A 21,318-nucleotide genomic window follows, 5' to 3' on the forward strand; every position below is an offset into this window, starting at 1 on the left:
TCTAACTGAAGGGCCCATGGATGTATGGAAAGGAACCTGATGAATGTTGCAGGACTACATTAGGTTTGCAGCAGGACCACGGCTGCTACTGATGACATCAGAGGCCGGCCTGAGGAGCGAAGCACTTCATGAAGTATTTATAATTAGATTCTAAACTCAAACCAAACATTTAATTTGTTTGTATTTGGTTGTTGATTATGGTCAATGTGTTTCATCATATTCTTGAAAATGTACAAACCATAAACCCAACTTTACTTTTGTTATGTCCTACATACAATTCTACCTGCATACATTGAAATATTGTACAAAAGCTGAAGCTGTGAACACTGAAACCTAATTTAATCAATTGAAATATGTAATTTATTTTATTTGTATTTTATTTGGTTTGTTTTTTGTGTCGATCTGATTATTTTTGTATGTTCTTTGCACTACACATCACATTTACATTGCTTTGTTAAAATGGTAAATCTTTGTAGTTTAGGTTTATTTGCACAATATAGAAACAAACAACATTATTAGTATTTAAGTTACTTTAAAAGTGTTGGTCCGTCATATTTTTTATTGTTCAAACTGTTTCTGTGGAGATGAATAATAATGTTATATTAGCCGAAGATTGTTTTTATTGTTATTTATTATGTTAATACTTTCTTCCATCTTCAAAGATTTTAATATTGTAATGCCTGTATACACTTGCTTGTTGCTGCTGCAACAAACATTTTCCCAATTTGGGGTCAATAAAGTATCTCTCTTAAAATTATCTCTTGATTCTCGTCCAATGTTGATTTCTCTCGGCTGGAGATGTTTCTCTTTATTGGGTCTGGCTGTTTCAGACGGAAATCATAAATAGAAACGTTTTATACATTTTCCAAAAGTTATACATTAATGTTCGGCAGCCTCTGCTGTTAGTACTGTAAGTCGTTTTCAAAGTTAGTGCCGCTGTGCAAAGAATGTTGTTTGAACTCTTTAACTTTATCTAAAGTGTAGTTATTATAATAAAACTTTTAAATTGTCCCTCAACTGTTTCACCTATAGCAACAAATATATATGTGGAAAGATCAAAACAAAAAGAAAACTTTTTTTATTTATTTGTATTGATTCAAAAGAAAGTTATGAAAGTGGAAGTTATGAATCGATTCTTACATTAATAGATTTTTTACACCCCTATTATATATTGCATCATATGTAGGCCCTACACTATAGTTGTTCGTATTTTATCAATAGTATTCCATACATGTTCATTTTGAGTTGACTGTTAATAAATGTGTTTTAATCCATGTGAAAAATATGAATTATTATCTTTAATGCCATTTTTCTCAAATATAACGTTTGATGACACTCAAACTTTGGAAGAGCATATCTTCTACGCCGACATTTGGCGTAGAAGATAATGTTGGTATTGCCATAAAGCTGGGACTTTCCTCTTTACATACATACAGCAAACTCAAAATGTGTCCCTGGGTCGATGTGACTCAAAATGATGGAGCAGGTCACATATGTACCTTGTTAATACAAAAGAAAGTATAACATTTAAAAAAATGTAAGTATTTTGAACAACAATCTAGAATGTGGGAAGAGGTGGGACGGCGCCCCTAGCGCCCCTATGGGCCGGCCGCCACTGACGTGGGTCATAAATGCTAAAGTTGCTCTCATCAGACAGAGTAACACAGAAGCCTATTTGCTTAAAGATCTTATTGTCACCATTATTGTCAAATCTTGTGTCCAACAACAGAAGAAGGACCCAGTTCCTTTTTACCACTCTTAATCATCTTTTAAATCCCCTACTCTATGTGAAAAGTTCCTTTCATCTTTTAATGATAAAGTCTTGGCCATCAGATCATCACCTCCTCCTCTCACCTTAGACCCAGCTGTGTCTCCTGTGTGCTCAGTCAGGAGATAAGTCTTCGAGCAGTTTGACCTGGTTTCACTGACCAAATATCTGATGTGGTTAAAAAATTGAAACCTTCACAATACCCCTTAGACAGTATTCCTCCCAGATTACTGAAAGACGTTTTTAATACTATTGGGTCATACATTTGAACTTTGATAAATATCTCTCTCACCTCAGGCTGTGTTGCAACTTTTTTAAACACGCGGTAGTGCAGCCTCTTATCTAAAAACAGAACCTTGATCATTCTGTTCTCTCCAACTTTAGACCTATTTATAAGCTTCCCTTCCTGTCTAAAGTCCTAGAGAAAGTGGTTTTAGCGCAACTGCAGTCGCACCTTGATTTTAACTGCATATCAGAAAAATGTTTCAGTCTGGTTTTAAATCACGCCACAGCACAGAAACTGCTCTCCTGAGAGTTTTTAATGATCTTCTTTTAACTGCCGATTCTGGAAATTCTGCTGTGCTAGTGCTTTTAGATTTGTGTGCTGCTTTTGATACCATTGACCACCAAATTATTTGATCACGCCTTGAACTGTGTGTTGGTATTAAAGGTAACGTCCTAAAATAGTTTCAATCATATCTGTCAGGAAGGACCTTTTCTGTGCATCTTGGCCAGTATTCTTCAGCTGCAGCCCCACTAGGATATGGGGTCCCTCAAGGCACTATCCTTGGCCCCATTTGGTTCAGTCTGTATTTACTACCTCTGGGGTCAATTTTTAAAAAGCATAACATTTCGTACCATTGCTTTGCAGATGATTTGCAGGTATATCTGCCTATAAAAGCAAATAATGAATCTAGGAATGCCTTGCTTAGCTGTCTGAAAGACATTAAATCATGGATGGAAATCAACTTCTTGACTCTCAATGAAAACAAGACAGGTATTTTAATATTTGGACAGTCCGAACTCCTGGATGGCTTTAATAGTATACTCGGCCCCCTAGCCTCCTACAGCCGCCTCTCTGTCAGAAATCTTGGAGTCATCTTTGACAACTGTTTTACATTTGACAAACAGATAAGCTTGGTTTTCAAGACAAACTTCTTCCCGCTGCGGCTTCTGGGGAAGGTAAAGGCCTATCTTCCTATTTGAACAGCTAATCCACCTATTTATAACGTCTCGTTTAGATTATTGTAACTCCCTGTATATTGGTGTTGATAAGTGTTTGATCCGTCGCCTGCAGCTGGTCCAAAATGCGGCTGCACGCCTTCTTACCGGGAAGAGACGATATGACATCACTCCTGTTTTGAGTGGCCAAAACACAGAGGCCAAAACAGGAGTGATGTCATATCGTCTCTTCCTGGTAAGAAGGCGTGCAGCCGCATTTTGGACCAGCTGAGCCAAAACAGGAGTGATGTCATATTATCTATTCCCAGTAAGAAGGCGTTCAGCCGCATTTTGGACCAGCTGAGCCAAAACAGGAGTGATGTCATATTATCTATTCCCAGTAAGAAGGCGTTCAGCCGCATTTTGGACCAGCTGAGCCAAAACAGGAGTGATGTCATATTGTCTCTTCCTGGTAAGAAGGCGTGCAGCCGCATTTTGGACCAGCTGTAGGTGACGGATCAAACACTTATCAATTGGCTTCCTGTCAGTTAAAGGATCCAGTTCAAGTATTTACTTGTTGTTTTTAAATCATTGCATGGACTGGCACCATATTACCTGTCTGAGTTGTTGCACCCCCCTGCGCCTCCAGCTAGAGCATTGCGCTCAGCTCAGCAGAATATGTTGGTGGTTCCTCTGTGCAGGAAAAAACCCCGGGGTGACAGGGCTTTCAGTGTTGCAGCTCCCAGACTGTGGAACAGCCTCCCAGTACATATCCGGACTGCTGAGTCTATTCAACTTTTAAACCTCAGCTAAAAACTCACCTCTTTGCACTGGATTTTAATACTAGTTGAGCATTACATTTTTATATTTGTATGTGTTTTATGTTTCTAGTGTGCTTTTTATCATGTTTTTAATTATTGTTTTATTATTTTACTCCCATTGTGTTATTTTATATTGCATTTATTGCCTGTACATCACTTTGGTCAACTGAGGTTGTTTTAAATGTGCTATATAAATAAATAAAGATTGAGATTGATTATATTGATCTAAGCTCTGGCCAATACAAATAAATACTACAGCAGTCCCAAAAAATATGAAAGTGATCAGCAGATTCATTTCCACACATTCTCCAGCATTGACCATCCCCACAGATTTTACTCTGTGACTTTTTAATCTTTGGGGTTATAAAGAACCTTAAAAAAAAAATGTTTCCTGGAGAATTCTCTCCATACAGCAAATATATATCAAAAATGTTATGAACAGTTTGACTCCACATAAAGGCATTCCTCTTGGAGTTCCGGAGATATGCGCATGTGCAGGTGCTTTGGCGAACGTGATTAAGAATGGAGTTCCCCACAATGTTTTTAGCTTCCTACCTGGAAATGATTCCTCCGACACGTCACAAGATCAGGCAGGTTGGATAATAACCGCAGACTGTTCACACACAGACACAGCAAACCTCAGCAGACCAACACACACGTTACCAACAGCAGGATCACAGGCAGCCTTATCAACCCTAAAAAGTAAGTATGATTAGAAAGGAACTGCTAGATGCATTTATTGTTATAAAGTAATGATAATATTTGATTGGATTTCTGACTGGTTTCTTTCTTCCTGAGCAGCACGTGGTCTGTTGAATGCCTTCACTCTGCTCCCAGTCTGCGCTCCACCTCACTACACCCGCAGACACCATGGTCGTACACGAGGAGAAGGAATGCGTGGTGTGCTTCAACGAGTACTCTCGCACCGACCGGGTCCCTCGGGTGCTGCACTGCGGACACACCTTCTGTGCACCCTGCCTGGAGCAGCTGTACCAGCTGAAGGGGTTCCTCTACTGCGTCTCCTGCCCCCTGTGCCGCTGGATCACCTGCACCAGGGCCAGCCTGACCCTGCCCGGGGCCCTGTGGGTCAACATGGAGATCTGGGACCAGATAGTGGAGGAGAGGGTGACACCATCAGCCCCGATGGAGGATTTAAGCTACACTGAGACACAACTCATCCAGTCCACACTGTAAGGGGGCTCAGTTTTTATTCACATAGATTACACTTGTGTAATATCATGTAGGCCTGTGTGATATGTAGAGAATCAACCTGATATCTAAACATACCTCTCTGTCACACTCTTTAGCCCTGTTTCAAAAAAGTCTGGTGGCAAGGCCTTACTCAAGAGGATGTTTGGACGTATTCGCAGGGACGTCCCTCCCTACAGGCCGATCATACAGACTGCCTGGGGCCTCACCTTGCTGAGGGGGCCTCAACTGAGCCTCAACTGAGCCGCGCTTATGCGGCGCAATTGGTGTGGCGCGGCACGGTGGCGCCGCTGTGAGGCTCCAGTAGCACCCCCCCATCATACAACTTTGCGTGGGGCCTCAAGTTGGCCAGGGACGCCCCTGTGTATACGTCATCTCCGTTCCTCTTTACGTTCTAACTGAAGGGCCCATGGATGTATGGAAAGGAACCTGATGAATGTTGCAGGACTACATTAGGTTTGCAGCAGGACCACGGCTGCTACTGATGACATCAGAGGCCGGCCTGAGGAGCGAAGGACTTCATGAAGTATTTATAATTAGATTCTAAACTCAAACCAAACATTTAATTTGTTTGTATTTGGTTGTTGATTATGGTCAATGTGTTTCATCATATTCTTGAAAATGTACAAACCATAAACCCAACTTTACTTTTGTTATGTCCTACATACAATTCTACCTGCATACATTGAAATATTGTACAAAAGCTGAAGCTGTGAAGACTGAAACCTAATTTAATCAATTGAAATATGTAATTTATTTTATTTGTATTTTATTTTATTTGTTTTATGTGTCGATCTGATTATTTTTGTATGTTCTTTGCACTACACATCACATTTACATTGCTTTGTTACAATGGTAAATCTGTGTAGTTTAGGTTTATTTGCACAATATAGAAACAAACAATATTATTATTATTTAAGTTCCTTTAAAAGTGTTGGTCCGTCATATTTTTTATTGTTCAAACTGTTTCTGTGGAGATGAATAATAATGTTATATTAGCCGAAAATTGTCTTTATTGTTATTTATTATGTTAATACTTTCTTCCACCTTTAAAGATTGTAATATTGTAATGCCTGTATACACTTGCTTGTTGCTGCTGCAACAAACATTTTCCCAATTTGGGGTCAATAAAGTATCTCTCTTAAAAGTATCTCTTGATTCTCGTCCAGTTTTGATTTCTCTCGGCTGGAGATGTTTCTCTTTATTGGGTCTGGCTGTTTCAGACGGAAATCATAAATAGAAACGTTTTATACATTTTCCAAAAGTTATACATTAATGTTCGGCAGCCTCTGCTGCTAGTACTGTAAGTCGTTTTCAAAGTTAGTGCCGCTGTGCAAAGAACGTTGTTTGAACTCTTTAACTTTATCTAAAGTGTAGTTATTATAATAACACTTTTAAATTGTCCCTCAACTGTTTCACCTATAGCAACAAATATATATTATTTGGTCTTTTTGATAGTTGATTTTAAACACTTAATATTTCACATTGAATTTTAAACACTATATGTGGAAAGTAACAAGACCCAATAATAGTTAGTTACACACTTTCAAAAGTCATACATTAACTAATGCCATGGATAGTTTAAGGTTAATGTTGGAATCGGGGGAGGAGCAATAAAACCAACCATTGTGAATTTGTGGTTATTTTTATTGAAAACAGTGACAGTGGATTATTTGAGCTGAAACCTTTTTTCCCTGAATTAGTTCTACCAAACAGCCTCTTAACTACACTATGTTAAGATGAAATACAGTTAAATATTCAGACATTACAACACAAAACTGATGCAAACACAACAGGGAACGATTTTCTAAAAAGCTTTCATAACCCACAGAAACCATCCCGAGGTTCACCTTGAACTAAAACATGGTGGCAGGAAAAGGCACAAATCAGAGAGACCTGTGCCTGCTGTACACACTGTAGTAACTCATATGTGAAGAGCTGTTATTCAAAATGTTATATTCAGACGCGAGTGAAATGCACATATTCTGGGGTTAATACACCATGTACATTGAATGGACAGATCCACCTTTGACTTATTATAAAGGGTCATAACTGTTACAGTGGCTCTCAACAGACAGAGTAACACAGAAGCCTATTTGCTAAGGACAGCAGTGTGGGTAGTTTGTTACAACTTTCTAGTGAACATATAAGTGTCATGGGGAGAAAAGAGGACAAAATGCTGCCTTTATCGATCATAAAACATTTCAAACTGGCCATAAATCAGTTTTAGTAAATGAGCAGGTCCTACACAATCAGGATTCACAGATATAGAATATTTTTCGGTCCACATAAAACTGGATTTTTTTTAATATTTCAAGGAGAGTAAAGTAGGGAAGAAGGTTAATATTTTCATAAACAATTTAAAACAAAAGCTTTTCACGTCGTTCCTGTGGATGGTTACTCCCCCTCTGTACTTCAGTTATACATTCAGCACTCAGTTGATGCAGTTCAAAAAAAGAAGTTTCTATTGCATAAGGAGATGATTAATCTTGCCTAAACACTGTCACTACAATAACAGACCATCACATGTGCACTTAAATTAACATGTATCCATCACAGTTTGCACCACATCTTTTCTCTTATTCCACATCTTCTCTGACCTTCTTCTTCCTCCTCCTCCTCCTCCTCCTCTTCCTTTCTCACACCGACAAAACATAATTTAGAACATAGTAAAAAGACATATTTGTGAGTAATCAGACATAGGGTTAAGGTACAGTCATTAATACGTTCGCTAAAAAACACAGGGTTTCATTGGATTAGTGTGAAAACATTAAAACATGAGTCATGAGAAATGAATAATTGCAACTCTTTGTCAGCTAGCCCTTCACTAGCCGTGTGAGTCAGGCGTCTAAAAGCTCGCCTAAAGTGTCAGCTCGTGACAGGAGGATAATCTCTCTTCACACCACACCTCAAGATTATCAGGAGTAAAATACATTTACCACAATGCCATAATTATACATCTGGATAACATGGGGATAAAATGCGGGCGTTAAACAATATTGTTAAAGGGAAAGTAAACCAATATAATGTCAAATAATACCATTTAAAAAACGCCCCGAGAGAGGGATAATGAGTCGACAGAGAGACGCCGCCTTAGAGTCAGAAGCAGCAAACAACAGTTATTCTACTAGAGATACAGTTTGAACTCCCTTTGTCATAGTATGTGGGAAGTAGATTTTTTTTTCTGTGTTAAAAGTGTGTGTGCCCCCCTATAGGTAGGGGTACTGTGTGAGGCGCCGGGGGCTCAGCTGGTAGGCGCTGTAGGCCTCGGCGCGGGGGGTCACGCTGACGTACGGAGAGCCGGCGGCAAACGGGTGTTGGTAGGCTGCGGGCAGGCCGTGCAGCAGGCTGCTGACCGAGTCCTTCCGCCCGGACGGGTCCCTCCTGGAGGACGCTGAGGTGTACGGTGCTGCATAGGCGGAGGGGGAGTGTCCGTGGGGGGCGTGGCCGCGGCTCAGCAGCTGCTCCATGGCCTGAGAGGCAGAGGAGAGGGCCGTGGAGGCGGGGTAGGCGTACAGGCCGGGGCCGGACACCTCGGGGAAGTTGTAGTGAGACGAGACGACCGGAGGGAAGGTCGGCTGGCGGCGCAGAGACGAGTCGCTGTGGGAGCGCTCCTGAGAGGAAGAGACCACCGGCTGGACCTGAGGAGGAGCACAGAGGCATGAGAGCAACGAGGAGGAGAACATCAGCTGTGAGAGCATGTTGTCTGTGTGTGGACTACGTTTAAATGATTGCTATGTTTTTATTAATACTGTTTATCATTATGTATTTGTTCATATTCATTTTAGTGTGTTTCATTTCTCAGTGCTCTTCTCATGTTATCTACCTCGCCTGGTTTTATTTCCTTTTGGAAAACACTTTGTTAAATTGTTCAATGAAATTTCTCTATAATAATAATACAGGTGCAAATAATTTCAAACAGTCTAAGATTTCCAGGGAAGATATCTTACAACATTTTCAGACAAGGCCTAACGTCCATGAGCGACTCTACAGCAAAGGCTTTTAAAATATTGGCCCGCCCCGCCCTATTCCCAACACTGCTGTTTCGCATAAACACCTGAGTCACTCCCGAATGACGACTCAGAGAAACCCGTGATTTATTTTCCCCGCACTTCTTTGGGATTATGACTGCTGTTTCTTTGTGTCTATAGATGTCAACATCAATCTGTTGACATAGTGAGCAAATGCGTTTTTCTTTTAGCAGTGAACCTGCATAGTTTACCTCCTGGGTTCGGCAAATAAATCAAATTCTTTGCTAACGTCTCACGGCAGTTTAATTAAAAAATAAAACTTTTCAAGACAGAGATGAATGTTGTAAAAACGTTACCTGACTCAGGTTTAAAGGGTGTGACTGGCTCGGCAGCAGCCTGTTCCGCTCCATGCTCTCCCCGGAGCTGCAGGGCTGCCGGTTGGATGATCTCTTCGGCTTTATGTAGTTCACTGGAAATGAAAATACATGAGTTATCAAGTTGGGTCAGTCGCATCCTAAATAAAATGCATGGTGACACAAACAGATAAAGTTCTCACCAGTGTCCAGGCGTCCACGTGAAGCAGCTCCTCGCTCCGTGCCCTGGGTTTTGACTGAAGGCGCCACCACTGCCAGAGACTTGGCCTGGCGAGACGACGCGCCGCCCGCTGGGTTCAGCGTGCGGGGGAGGGGGGTCAGGGGGCTCGCTGTGGACGAGTCCGAGTCGTGCACCGTCACACAGCTGATGACGTTAGTGCGCTGGCTCAGGCCGACGCTATGGACATGGAGAAACAATGTTATTTTATAAGACAATTAAAGAAGGTTTATTTAAGTATTACAAAAACAATAAGGCCCTGGTCTGCTAATGAAGTCAAACTATCATCTTACATTCGTCCTTTTTTAGGAAATGGTCAAAATAAAGTAGTAACAAGAATTGGATTAGCAGCTGCATCCCAAAAGATGGCAGACATTAAGATCCTTCTTAATACAAATTCTCCTTTGATGTGCTCGATTAAAATAAGCAGATCAATAAAAAGAGTGAATGGTGCCGAGGCGAGACTCACCTGGCGGGATGAAACTTGCGCTCATCCTCTGTGTCCGTGTCGCTGTGGATGGTGATGATGCTGACAGCCGGGCTGGGTGTGTCGGAGATGACTATGGGCTGCGACCACGCGGCGCTGAGCGGGGGCACACCGCTGCTGCTGAGCAATGACGCGGCAGATATACCCCTGGGAAGAGAAACAATAGAAACGTTGAGTTTTCCCACAAAAAGCAAACATGGTTTCAGCAAACGGCAAAGAAATGTAATCCGTAATCTACGATTAAATATATAAAGTATTTCCACTGCTCCTTTTCATTCATCAATGGTTGTTGTGTTCACATCTAGTGACTAACTACTGCCAAGGAATTTGTAATTAAATGTGTCAACTTCTCAGAAGCCACTTTAAGGGATAACATCTGCTGGTACTGGATGTGATAGTTATTTTTAGGCATTTGTCATTAAGTGTGAACGTTGAGATGCTGCAGGCTCCACCAACCTGTTCCTGTTCTCTCCCCGTCTGGCCTTCACCTTCTTCCTCTCCTGCTGGCTGCGGCCCTGGGCTGTATTCCTGCGAGGGCCAAAGTACAAACAAGTTAAAGGGAGGGGCACAGCTTAAATCCGAACATGATATATGAACACGAGGAGATCATGTTTGTTTCCTTTACTTCCCTCACTTTGCTCTGTTATTACAGCAAACATTTGAAGTGACTTATGTACTTACTGTAATGCATACACTAAGCCCCAGAGTTGTAAATACTCAGGTCTAATACTTAAGTAAAAGTGGAAGAACCAGTGTGTAAGAAGAGTACACTGTACAAGTACATATCCTGTTTGGCAAATGTTACTCAAGTAAAAGTACAAAAATAATTGACATCAAAACATTTTTTAAGAACCAAAAGTAAAAGTAGAATAATATATATCATGTGTTTTGATAATAATTATTGATGCATTCAAGTGTTATCGAAGCAGGTCACTAGTTTTCATTATGTTATACTGCAGGGTAGACAGGATGTAAAGTCTAACTTAAAGTCTTATTTAATTGTCGATTACATGTCGCAACATTAATCCAAATCTGCAAATTAAGCGAAGGTATTAAATACATGTAGTGGAGTAAAAGTACCAGGTTTGCCTCTGAGTCTGAATGGCAGAAGTACAAAGAAGCAAAAGATGGAAACTATACAGGAAGTAGTACGAGTACAGTAATTGAGTAAATCTACTTAGTTACTTTAAAGCACTGGTAACCCCTTGATTAAAAAGGCGCTCCAATGTATTTGTTGTGACATTGAAATGAATGACAAGCGTCTCAAATATGTAAAACTATAAGTTGGTAGTTCATAATTGTAAAACAAGAATGAGACTGTTCAGACTGACGAGTGGTGGACCGACCTCCAGCTGTGTCCCTGCTGCGCGGCAGCTTCTGAGTGAAGTGTTTCCAGGGGGGACTCGGGGACAGTGGACTGGTGGGCGGAGCTGTGGATGGCCACGCCCGGGACCTGCTGCCATGACGACGGGATGAGGATCTGCTGCGTGCCAGTGGGCCAGGCCTGCTGAGAGAAACAACAGACGCTCACACTTCAGTACATCTACTATCAACGATCAGCTTATTAATGCGTAAACACAACTTATGTGATCGCTGGAATGGACCAGACAGACTGAGCCATGCTGAGAAACAAGTCCAAACAACAAATGTCTTCCGCAGGCATGAGCACAGATAGATAAGCGAGCAACTTTTCCCAAGCCATTCCCTTAATAAAGCTTTGCCCTGCAACAAAAATGGACGAGATGATATCATGCAAAGCCCAAACAATGAAGCACTGTAAACAGGCAGACGGGGGATAAAGACAAGAAGACACAGGAGCACGGTGCCTGTTAAAGAAGAAACACTGAAGAAAGAGATTAGTTCAGTCCACTGATGCCACACAGTCTGCTGATAAGCTGTGTGGGGAGAAGGCATGCCACATGTTCGGGGGCTGAAACAAAAGATGCGTGTCAGAGAGTCGGGGGGGGCTTTAGTGGGCTTTGTAGCTGCAACCTCCTTTGCTGTAAACAAGGAAGGACGGGACAAGGGAAGCTGCAAGCAAAGCACAGACCAACAGCAGCACATGCTCCATGCCCTCAGCACACCTATGGGGAGAGACTGGGGGGAGGAGTGAATGATATGGGGAGGGGCTGTCCTTTGGAATGGATAAACGATTTGTCAATTCTGGTTTCATGTCAAAAGGGGATTTGAAAAAAGTATAAAAAAAGGACAATGCAGGGTATAAGCAGGAATCCTGAAGTCAAATGTAAAACCTTTTAAGACCTTTTTTAAGACCCTTCACACACATTTTAAGACCTCATCACCACTTTGAGTTTTAACCGGTTACATTGGCGACACACTTTATCTCACATTGACTATATACAGTATTGATTGTCCTTCCTCCTTATCTTCCAACCATTTGGACGCAGACTTGCATTTCCCCATAACGATGTTGTTTAACAACCGGCGTAAACAGACCGCCGCGCGCTATCAAGCAGTGAGCGTGCGATGTCCTGTTCAGATGACGTCCAATCCAACGGGATGCCATAAATAAACTACACAGAATCACACTACACACCTACGCAATGAATACATTCAGGCAGACTGTAGAATACAACCTCTTTGGACAATTGATATGCTTATTGAAAACAAGCTACAAAATGTAATACCTTGGAAAAATGCAGTTTAATACTTTTTAATAGTATTAAAGGTGGGGTAGGTACGTTTGAGAAACCGGCTCGAGATACACTTTTTGTTATATTCCATGGAATGCTCTCAACATCCCGATAGCAATGAATATCTGAAGTGCTTTGACAAAAAATCCATAAAAAATGTCTTCTGTGGAAGCCGTAATACTGTAAAAAGCACGACCAATCATCTGAGCCGGCCCGGCTAAAGTAACAGGATGGGCTACCTGCCTGTCAGCCTTATCAAACTTATCTCGTGCCCTCATTGGTCATGTGCGCGTTCGTGTGTGTTGGAGGAGGGGCTCTGTAAGGAAGTGGCAGATTTGTTCCGGTTGTGTATTTTCAAATTCTAGCGCACTCGAGCTGGTTTCTCCAAAATGACCTACGGCACCTTTAATTTTCGCTAAATTGATTTATCAACTTTTAATACTTTCTAAGACCCCGTGGACACCCTGCAATGTTGAGTCCAGGATCAACATTTTTAGAATTTTCCGACAAAGTAAGAACCCAGCGACCATAAGTCTGACAACAAGTCTTCATGTGACTATGGCAAAATAAAAGATGAAAAAAGAGAGTAACACAACATGTGGCACGGAGGAGGAGGGAACAAAGCAAACATTAATGAAACAAGTAGGAGTGGGCCAGGATAGAGATGGCTTTGTTAGTTGTAGTGTGCATGTGTGTGTGTTTCTTCTTTGTTGCTTTACCAGCACTGTGGCTGTGTGCTCCAGGAGGGTGGGCCGACCCACCCCGCCGCCCAGCCCGAGGGGCAGGGAGTACTGGGGTGCTATGCCTGCTGAGGGTGGGTGCAGCGTGGCCACCATCAGGGGGGTGCAGGAACCCTGGAGGGAGGGAGGAAGGGAGGATAGGGGAGGGCTGCGTTAGGTCCTTCAAAAGGCTGAATCTGAAGAGAAACACACTGGCACCACGGGCCGACCGGACCCCTGACCTCTGCAGTGGGCAGACCATAATCCTACGTTTAGCAAATCACAATTAAACAGCTTTTGGAGCTTCCTGCATTAAACATCTGGCCACCATCCCAGAGAGGACACTGGGAATAAGAGAGGCCTGGTCCTGGAACAAAGGCTATGCTTCTGAAGTCACATCTTTTGTTCTTTCAAATGTTAATGGTATAAATGCAATTAAATAAACAAGGTCTCCACAGAAAGCAAACAGTATATCTGAAGAAAATGTGTAAGAAAATGTATAATTTGCAAATCCTACAACCTGCCCATGTCCCTCTCAAGCAGCAATACATGCATGCTTCCTCTGTCCATCTTTTTCTAAAGAAAGTGTGCCCGTTCAAGCTTTGTGTCTCTTCTTGAAAGACTACATACCCCAGACAGATATCTGAAATGTGACTGACCCTCCAGACTCTTACCTGTGTGAGCATACTGGGCTGGAGCTGCAAAGCCTGAGCAGCCTGGTTCTGAGGTACTATGGGTACAGAGTTCTCCATCCTCACAGGGTAACTGGAGCTCTTACTGGATGCCTGTAGCCCTGAAAACAATTAAATACAAGTGATTCAAAAATTAATTAAAATGAAGGTCTCCCAGTATTGAAGTATCCCTTAAAGAGTGGGATGTTGTGGTAAGCATCTTATTAACATTCATAATCTGCCTTCAACTAGAGAAATAAGTAGATGTTAGTAGTGACAGCCTGACATCTAAATAACTGAAGTACAATCTGAGGAAACCCTTCTCCGTATTCAAATTGGAGTAAATAACAGTGAGTGGCTTCTTCTGCTGCAACCCCTCATGTTGAGTTTTTCTCAGTCTGATTGCAGCGTTCTGCTTTACCTTGGATAGTGGAGGGTGGGCAGACGATGAGGGTCTGCTGGAAGGGTTCAGTCTGGCTGCACAGCCCAGCAGCACGCGTTGGGATCGGGACGCTCTGCTGAGCGAGCCCGGGAATGTTGATGGTCGCCTGCTGGTACAGAGCGGGCTGGTAGTTCAGCAAAGGCACCGCCCCCCCCGCAGAAGGCACCTGGTGGAGGAATTACAGAAGACCACTGATTAAAGACAGAATGAGGGGCAACGTTCATCACAAAAGGACTTTTTTGAGCCTAAAGAGACAATGTGATGTAATTGATATCTGTCTTTCTTAAAAACCGATTCAAAAACATATTCACATAATCCGTTGACCAATTTGAACGTTCTAGTGAAGCACTGTTTTGGGCTCAAATATTAAAACATGGCAGTTAAAATAAGGTGAGAGTGATTCAACACAACATGACACGTCAGGGAACATACAGTCTTGAATGCACAGAAAAAACTGGCCTGATGAGTCAGAGGTGCGTGAGATAAGCTGCGGAGAGACACACAGCCTCCCACACCACTGACCAAAAGCATTAGCGCCATCTGACAGACAACGCTGAGGGCTCAGACCCCACAACCAGTCCTTCTCAAGGTCATCTTGAAAACCACTGCAGGGCACTCTCCCTCACAGTCCATCCTTAGTGAGTATTAGCTGTAGCTCTGTAATGTTTATTTTGTTGGAGTAAGTGCTTTTCTAATTTAATAGTATGTAAATGTGGCAGTGAGTAATTCACTAGCAACTGCCTCCCTATAGCATCAGTAACATACAAGTGAAAAGACTGATAATGGTAAAAAAGCCATGACATATTTCGTTTTGGGCAAGAAAGGATGAGAGATGGTTGCGCCTCAGAAAAAGAAAAAGCTGAGCAAGATTTCCAATTCTGAGCAATTACATTTTTATGACTTCAAGAACCAAACTAAATATTGGAAGGTGTTATGTGATGCGTTTGAATATTCAGGGGCTTTTTTTTAGCCCTCACAAATGTCAACTACTACTGTTGTGTGGACCCTGTGAAGTGATTGGTCGTACCTGGTTATGCTGGTTGAGCTGGCTACTGAAGGTAACAGTGAGGTTGCCGGCGGCAGCGCTGGGCACTGCGCTGGTGGAGTACAGGGATTTGCTGCTATCGTAGGAGCTCCGGCGCTTACAGATCTCCATGTTCTGGAAGCAGGACTTCACACTGGAGAGGGTGGAGTTAATAGTGTATGAGAAAAAACATTCAAGTAAAGAAAACATAATTGTGAGGCAGTGACTTAAAGAAAATCTGCACATCACACGTACTGTGAGCTGTGGGGGTAATCCATGAGGTGGCTCATGGTCACAAAGGGGTGACCCAGAGTCTTCGTTGGCGTGATCCTTTTGTCAGCGTCCAGACGGAGCATCCGCTTCAGGAGGTCTATAAACTCTCGTCTATCAGCTTTCTCTGCCAACATGTCCGTGCCCTCCAAATGAGAAGACAGGTTGACCTGGAATACAAGAATAAAACAACCAAATTAATCAGACAAATATTAAGAGTTAGAGGTAAAGACATTTCTTGGGTTTGAGAGCATAGTATTTTTTATTTAAAAAGATGTTACTTGAAAAACGATTTACCTGCATCATGTCATCCAGACAGTTGAAGATATACTTCCTGGCCTCTTTGGACTTGATACCCATCTCCATTTCATGCTCTGACGGGGTCTGGCAAATACAAAAACATATTTGACTTGTTATTATTTGCAAAAACTGTATCGGAATCAGAATAACTTTAATAGTCCCACAGAGGGAAAATGTACATTGTTACAGCAAAAGTGAAGATTAACAATTAACATGAAGTGATGTGGGTAACATTTTTTTATAATTTGTTACATATTTAGTCATCTTCTGGTAACGGTGATCAATCAGTTACAGCCTTCAGATAGGGAGACACTAGGGATATTATGAGATCATATTAACCTTAAGCCTCCAGAGTGGGTAGCTGGAGTCAGGTCCTCGATTGAAAAAGCGGCTGGTCTTTGTCCCCGCGCTCAGCAGGTACTCTGCAGGCAGGCCTTGGGTCTGAGAAATGTAACGGATCTGGAGAAGGGAAAACATATTCAAGTATAAGACACACCAGTAAGTGCCATGGATACGCCTCTTACAGTGGGTAGTTATGCTTGTTGCTCAGCAGCACGTTGATATCTCCTGATTTAAAGCAAAACTAGCAGCTCTAGGAGTTTCTAAAGTACATCTACAGAACTTCCATGACACGCCATCAACTAAAAACTAGTAGCCTCTTGCAGGCATTCTTTGTTGCCCAGATAAGGTCTGGGGAACTCTAACGTACTGTACTGACCTGGTCATACTCAGAGGCCCCCGGGTAGAGAGGCCAACCCAGGAACAGCTCAGCAATCACACAGCCCAGAGACCACATGTCGATGGCCTCACAGAATGGCAGACCCAAAATGATCTCTGGAGCCCTAGACAGTGAAGAGGAGGTTAACCAATTAGTACCAAGACTTGAGCTACAATGTTGTGTCATAGTAACATGGCAAAAGTATTTAGATGTATTAGAAGAAAGTGGATTTATTCACACGAACCTGTAGTAGCGCGACTGTAAGTAGGTCGAGCAGACAGCTTTGGACACATGACTCGCTGAGCCAAAGTCAATGACTTTCACCCTGTAGGGCTGTCTGAGGGGGTCCACCAGCATGATGTTCTCTGGCTTCAGGTCTGCATGAATCAGGCCGAGGCTTTTCAGCTTCATCAGCGCTGTAGCCACCTGAAGACAATAACAAAACAGTACAATTCATTCACCTACGTAAGAATGAAAGGCGTATATCGGCAACTCAAAATTAAGTGATAATAATGGGTTATAAAAAGGTGTAATGAATGTCTGTGGAGCCCACCTGCTGTAGGATGGGTCTGATGTGCCGCAGGGGGAGTGGGCTGAACTTGCTGTGTTTGAGAAAGTCGTACAGGTTCTGCTCCAGCATCTCAAACACCAGGCACGTGTGACCCTTGTGTTGGAAGCATTCGTATGAACGCACAAAGTTGTACTCATCCGCGTTCTCAGCGCTGAGCCGGTTCAGGATACCCACCTGTTGGAAGAGATACAAATAACACGGTTTAATTTGTCAATTATAGCTGGTTCACTTTCATAATAAGAAAATGAAAGTGAAAGTGTGAGGAAGGGCACAATAATGAGGAGGTCAGTTACAAGTTTCATTTAACCAGTTAGCTCTAAAACGATTGATAATGTTGCATCAACATGGTAACATCTGGGAAGCAACTCCAGGTAATGTGATAAGGCAATTACAATTTTTCCGGAATTGGACCAAATCCAACCCGTGTCAGAAATAATGGGGGGCAAACGAGCAAAAAACACGTCAAAATTCAAGGCGTTTCCCAATAAAACACAATCAGAGATTTCCTGTGAAAATAACATGTCATTTTTAGAAACTGAAAGACCCTCTGACACAGGGGGCCGCAGTGTTAATAAAATAACTTTTATATTAAGCTGTAATTAAACTTGTTCAGAAATGCACCTTGGATTGTCTCATCACTCCGGAAGCTTTGACTGGAGATTTATTCAGCTAAACCAGTTGGGACCACATAAATGTTACACACAGCGCTAGCATTTTATTTATTAATTCTGCGAGACAAGAAGCTCTCTGCAAACATTGTCAAATAAAACCAGTAAGCACAACAACAAAAGATCAGGATACACAGATGAATGAATCAACAAAACTGCGTTACCTCAATTTGGCCCTGACGAGCATAGGAAGGGTGGTTTTTCAGGATCTTGATTGCCACAATCTCATTGGTGCCCCTCTTCCAGCACTTAGCCACTTGTCCGAACGTGCCTCTTCCTAAAAACTCCAGCACTTCATAGCTGCAGGACACGGAGCAGAGGATCTCGTGCTGCACCAGCTGATAATCCCCCTCCCCGTTGGAGCTGCTGCTCTTGGTGGTTGTTGCTGAGTGGGGTATAGACTGGCCTGTGCCTCCTCCGCCACCCCCGGTACGGGTAGAGTACGTTGCTGCAGGGGCTGAGAGCTCCTCCAATATTTGGACACTGCCACAACCGCTCCCGCTGCCTTCAGTGGTCTCCTCCATCTTTCTCTTCTGCCCGTGCCTGTGCCCCCTTGTTTCGGAGGTCGTCTCTGTGTGAGCGTAAGAGGAAGACGTGGCCTGCTCCGCCACACGCCGACTGGATCCACGAGGGAGACTGCCGGTGCTATCAGCGGCTCGCACCACCACTTGACCTCTTGAGCCGGGCGCTGTGGGGGGGAAAACCAGAGATGGTGCAAAGGGTGCCACGGCCATGGCTGGGGCGAAGGTGTATGCCGACTGGCCCGCTAGGGAGCTGTAAGCTTCGGAGGTGGACACGTCCCAAACATTGTTCTCCACCTTCACCTTCTTAACGCGGCAAAAGGCACTGGAGGAGATGGAGGGGGTGGAGAAGACCTGCAGCTGAGAGCTCATCGCTGAAAAGACATTGATGTGGATTAGATCAAGATAAAAACCTAAAACAACAAAGAGCTATGGTACTGTAAGAAGCTCTTAAAATGATAAATAAAGTGTACAATCTGTCTTGACAGACTGCCATGCAACATAAACTCAGTTTATTTGGTATACTTAGCAAAAACTAGTGCAGACAGATATAACAGTCCATCCCATTTATATCAATGAATAAATAATGAAAACAACCCTCGATATAATTCAATACACCTTAACAGCACCTCCAAACTACAGTCTCCAAAATGAGCATCAAGTTGAACTTCCTCAGTCAAATAGTTTCAAATAAATCGATTAAAGGATCGATTGATTACTCCACTAGGCAAAAACATTTCAGGAAACTGTATTGATCACCTATTCAGTTTTTCATATATCAAGAAAAAAAACATTATGTTTCAGGTTTCAGCTCAAATGTGAGGATTTAGTTTACATTTGATAGTAAGAGGAACAGCTTTGAGTTGTACCATGCTGGCTGTACAACACAAGGAATATCAAGAAGTCCCATTGGCTCTGATAAATTGCGATGGGCATCACGTCTTTATATTTTAAAAACATAATGAATATTTGATCAATTAAATTAATAGACAATGAGCATATACATTGGTAGTGAACATAGTTAACAGAGCAGCAATGAACATTCATTAGCTTCATGAATGTAGAGTTGTATTGCTGCATATTAGACAACAATAAGTTCAGTTAGCTGCCCCTTTAAAAACGGACATGCCCAGGAATCCATTACATTTGAAAGGCAGATAGACTTTTAATCTATTGTGTTTATTCTGTCAAAACATTCTAATTAAAGAGAAGGTACGGTATAATCTGAAGGGTTGCAACATACACAAACAAACTGTTTAAGTTATGGTTATTAGAAGAAACCTTGAAGGCAACATTTTTTAGGATTGTTTGTAAGGTTGCTGGATACTAAAGAATGTCATATAGGATGTGTAGAAAGACAAAACATACATATTTCCCATAAATTATAAATGCAAATAATGGATGCAAAATAGATGACGCAAGCACCAGGAAGGAGGAAACAAATACATGTGTATGCCATAACATAGCTCTTTAAACGAAACCACCAGTGTTATGCAACGATAAGCTTGGATCCAATAAAGTGGTCCCGTGTGTTATGATCCCCGGTTAAAATACACTTTCCAGTTAGAAGGAAAGGAATTTAAAAAAAAGAAGAAGATTTTCTTACGAATGCGAAAACATAACGGAGATTTGAACCTGTCAGATAAGATCGGTCCCATTGTATACAGTCTATGGTTCTGACAGGGAAACTGTGATGGACCAAAGTGGAAATCAAGCTACTGTTTTCAAATGTTACCAAATCCCTGACACATTTGGCAGACACATTATAAGTTTGGCCTTCTCCTTGTTGACCATCTGCATGACACATAAATACTTTATTATACAGTCAACAAGGAAACAATTACTTAACTCGCAAATGCTAACAAGCTAACGCTTTAACTTCGTGGACATATTGCGTTTAACGAGCATTTGCTTATTTAACAGACATCAAATTAGGTTAAATTACATACATTGCATGAAAGGCAACATTTGATTTTTAAAAAAGGTGTAAAATACCGGAATGGATGTTATAGCAGCGTCGAAAAATGGGGCTTCTTCCAAGGTTTAAATCCCACTGCAGTCTACTGGAGCAGCGTTATCCGATTAGCTTCCACTAGCTACCGTGAGATGCTAGCTAGGCCTGCATTGTTTCTTCAGCCGATGGAGAGCTAGGCAGCAGCAGAAGGCGTCACAGTGCCGAGTTTTCTCAACAAAAACACACATGTGTCCTTGTATTATTATCTTAAAATCCTCTAGTGCTAAAACATATGTACATTTGTTAATTAAAACAATAAAAATTCTACTCTAAAACCGCCTGTCCTGAAGCAGCAAATTCACTTTTTCACCGGAACAACCACGTCCTTTTATCAGCTGCGATTCCTACGTCATTTCCGGATTTTACCGTAATTACCGAGATTGGGATAGGGAAGCACACAGAGATGAGCACTATTTCTTACAAAATTAGCAACTAAGGCTGGCTTGGTTAAGATATAATTTGACAACTGTTATAACATGGCCAAATGATTGACTCATTTGGTCTAGAGACATTTGATATCGTTTTTAACATAAAAAAGGCTCACATTTTACGGTAAAGAGAAATCGAAGTGACGTAATCTACAACAAATACCAGTAATTTTCCGGTAGGACCAAAGTGTTCCACACGTCGTCGGACAAACCATGTGAACTTAAAATAGTCTCTAAAGGAAATCCAATATTTGGCAACATGATGAGGGGATCACACATTTAAAGAGTATGAAGACAATGTGCAGGCAGC

At 42.1% G+C, this 21,318-nt stretch overlaps 2 protein-coding genes across 6 annotated transcripts; one reads left to right on the top strand and one right to left on the bottom strand.

Moving 5' to 3' along the window:
* The first annotated feature begins 3,496 nt into the window (after positions 1-3,496).
* LOC307041110 (RING finger protein 224-like) lies at positions 3,497-5,218 on the top strand. The gene is made up of 3 exons (XM_079684443.1): positions 3,497-4,452; positions 4,552-4,940; positions 5,058-5,218. Exons 2-3 carry the CDS (start codon positions 4,567-4,569, stop codon positions 5,200-5,202), a joined length of 519 nt encoding a protein of 172 aa, XP_079540569.1. The 5' UTR covers positions 3,497-4,452; positions 4,552-4,566; the 3' UTR covers positions 5,203-5,218.
* A 1,367-nt stretch (positions 5,219-6,585) lies between these two features.
* LOC307039346 (homeodomain-interacting protein kinase 1-like) lies at positions 6,586-20,904 on the bottom strand. 5 transcript variants are annotated; one of them, XM_079681311.1, is made up of 18 exons: positions 20,562-20,904; positions 18,210-18,940; positions 17,360-17,551; positions 17,051-17,232; positions 16,807-16,930; positions 16,428-16,547; positions 16,086-16,172; positions 15,774-15,958; positions 15,522-15,672; positions 14,474-14,660; positions 14,056-14,174; positions 13,382-13,516; positions 11,340-11,512; positions 10,465-10,536; positions 9,991-10,155; positions 9,487-9,701; positions 9,287-9,399; positions 6,586-8,600 (listed from the first exon to the last, which is right to left on the bottom strand). In XM_079681311.1, the coding sequence occupies exons 2-18, from the start codon at positions 18,936-18,938 to the stop codon at positions 8,169-8,171; spliced, it is 3,381 nt and encodes a 1,126-aa protein (XP_079537437.1). In that variant the 5' UTR covers positions 18,939-18,940; positions 20,562-20,904; the 3' UTR covers positions 6,586-8,168. The 5 variants fall into 5 exon arrangements, with proteins under 5 accessions (XP_079537437.1, XP_079537438.1, XP_079537436.1 ...); XM_079681312.1 differs by having other exon boundaries at positions 11,355-11,515; XM_079681310.1 differs by having other exon boundaries at positions 11,340-11,515.
* Between the last annotated feature and the right edge of the window lie 414 nt (positions 20,905-21,318).

The sequence above is a fragment of the Notothenia rossii genome, assembly GCF_949606895.1.
Source record: "Notothenia rossii genome assembly, chromosome: 5".
NCBI lineage: Eukaryota > Metazoa > Chordata > Actinopteri > Perciformes > Nototheniidae > Notothenia > Notothenia rossii.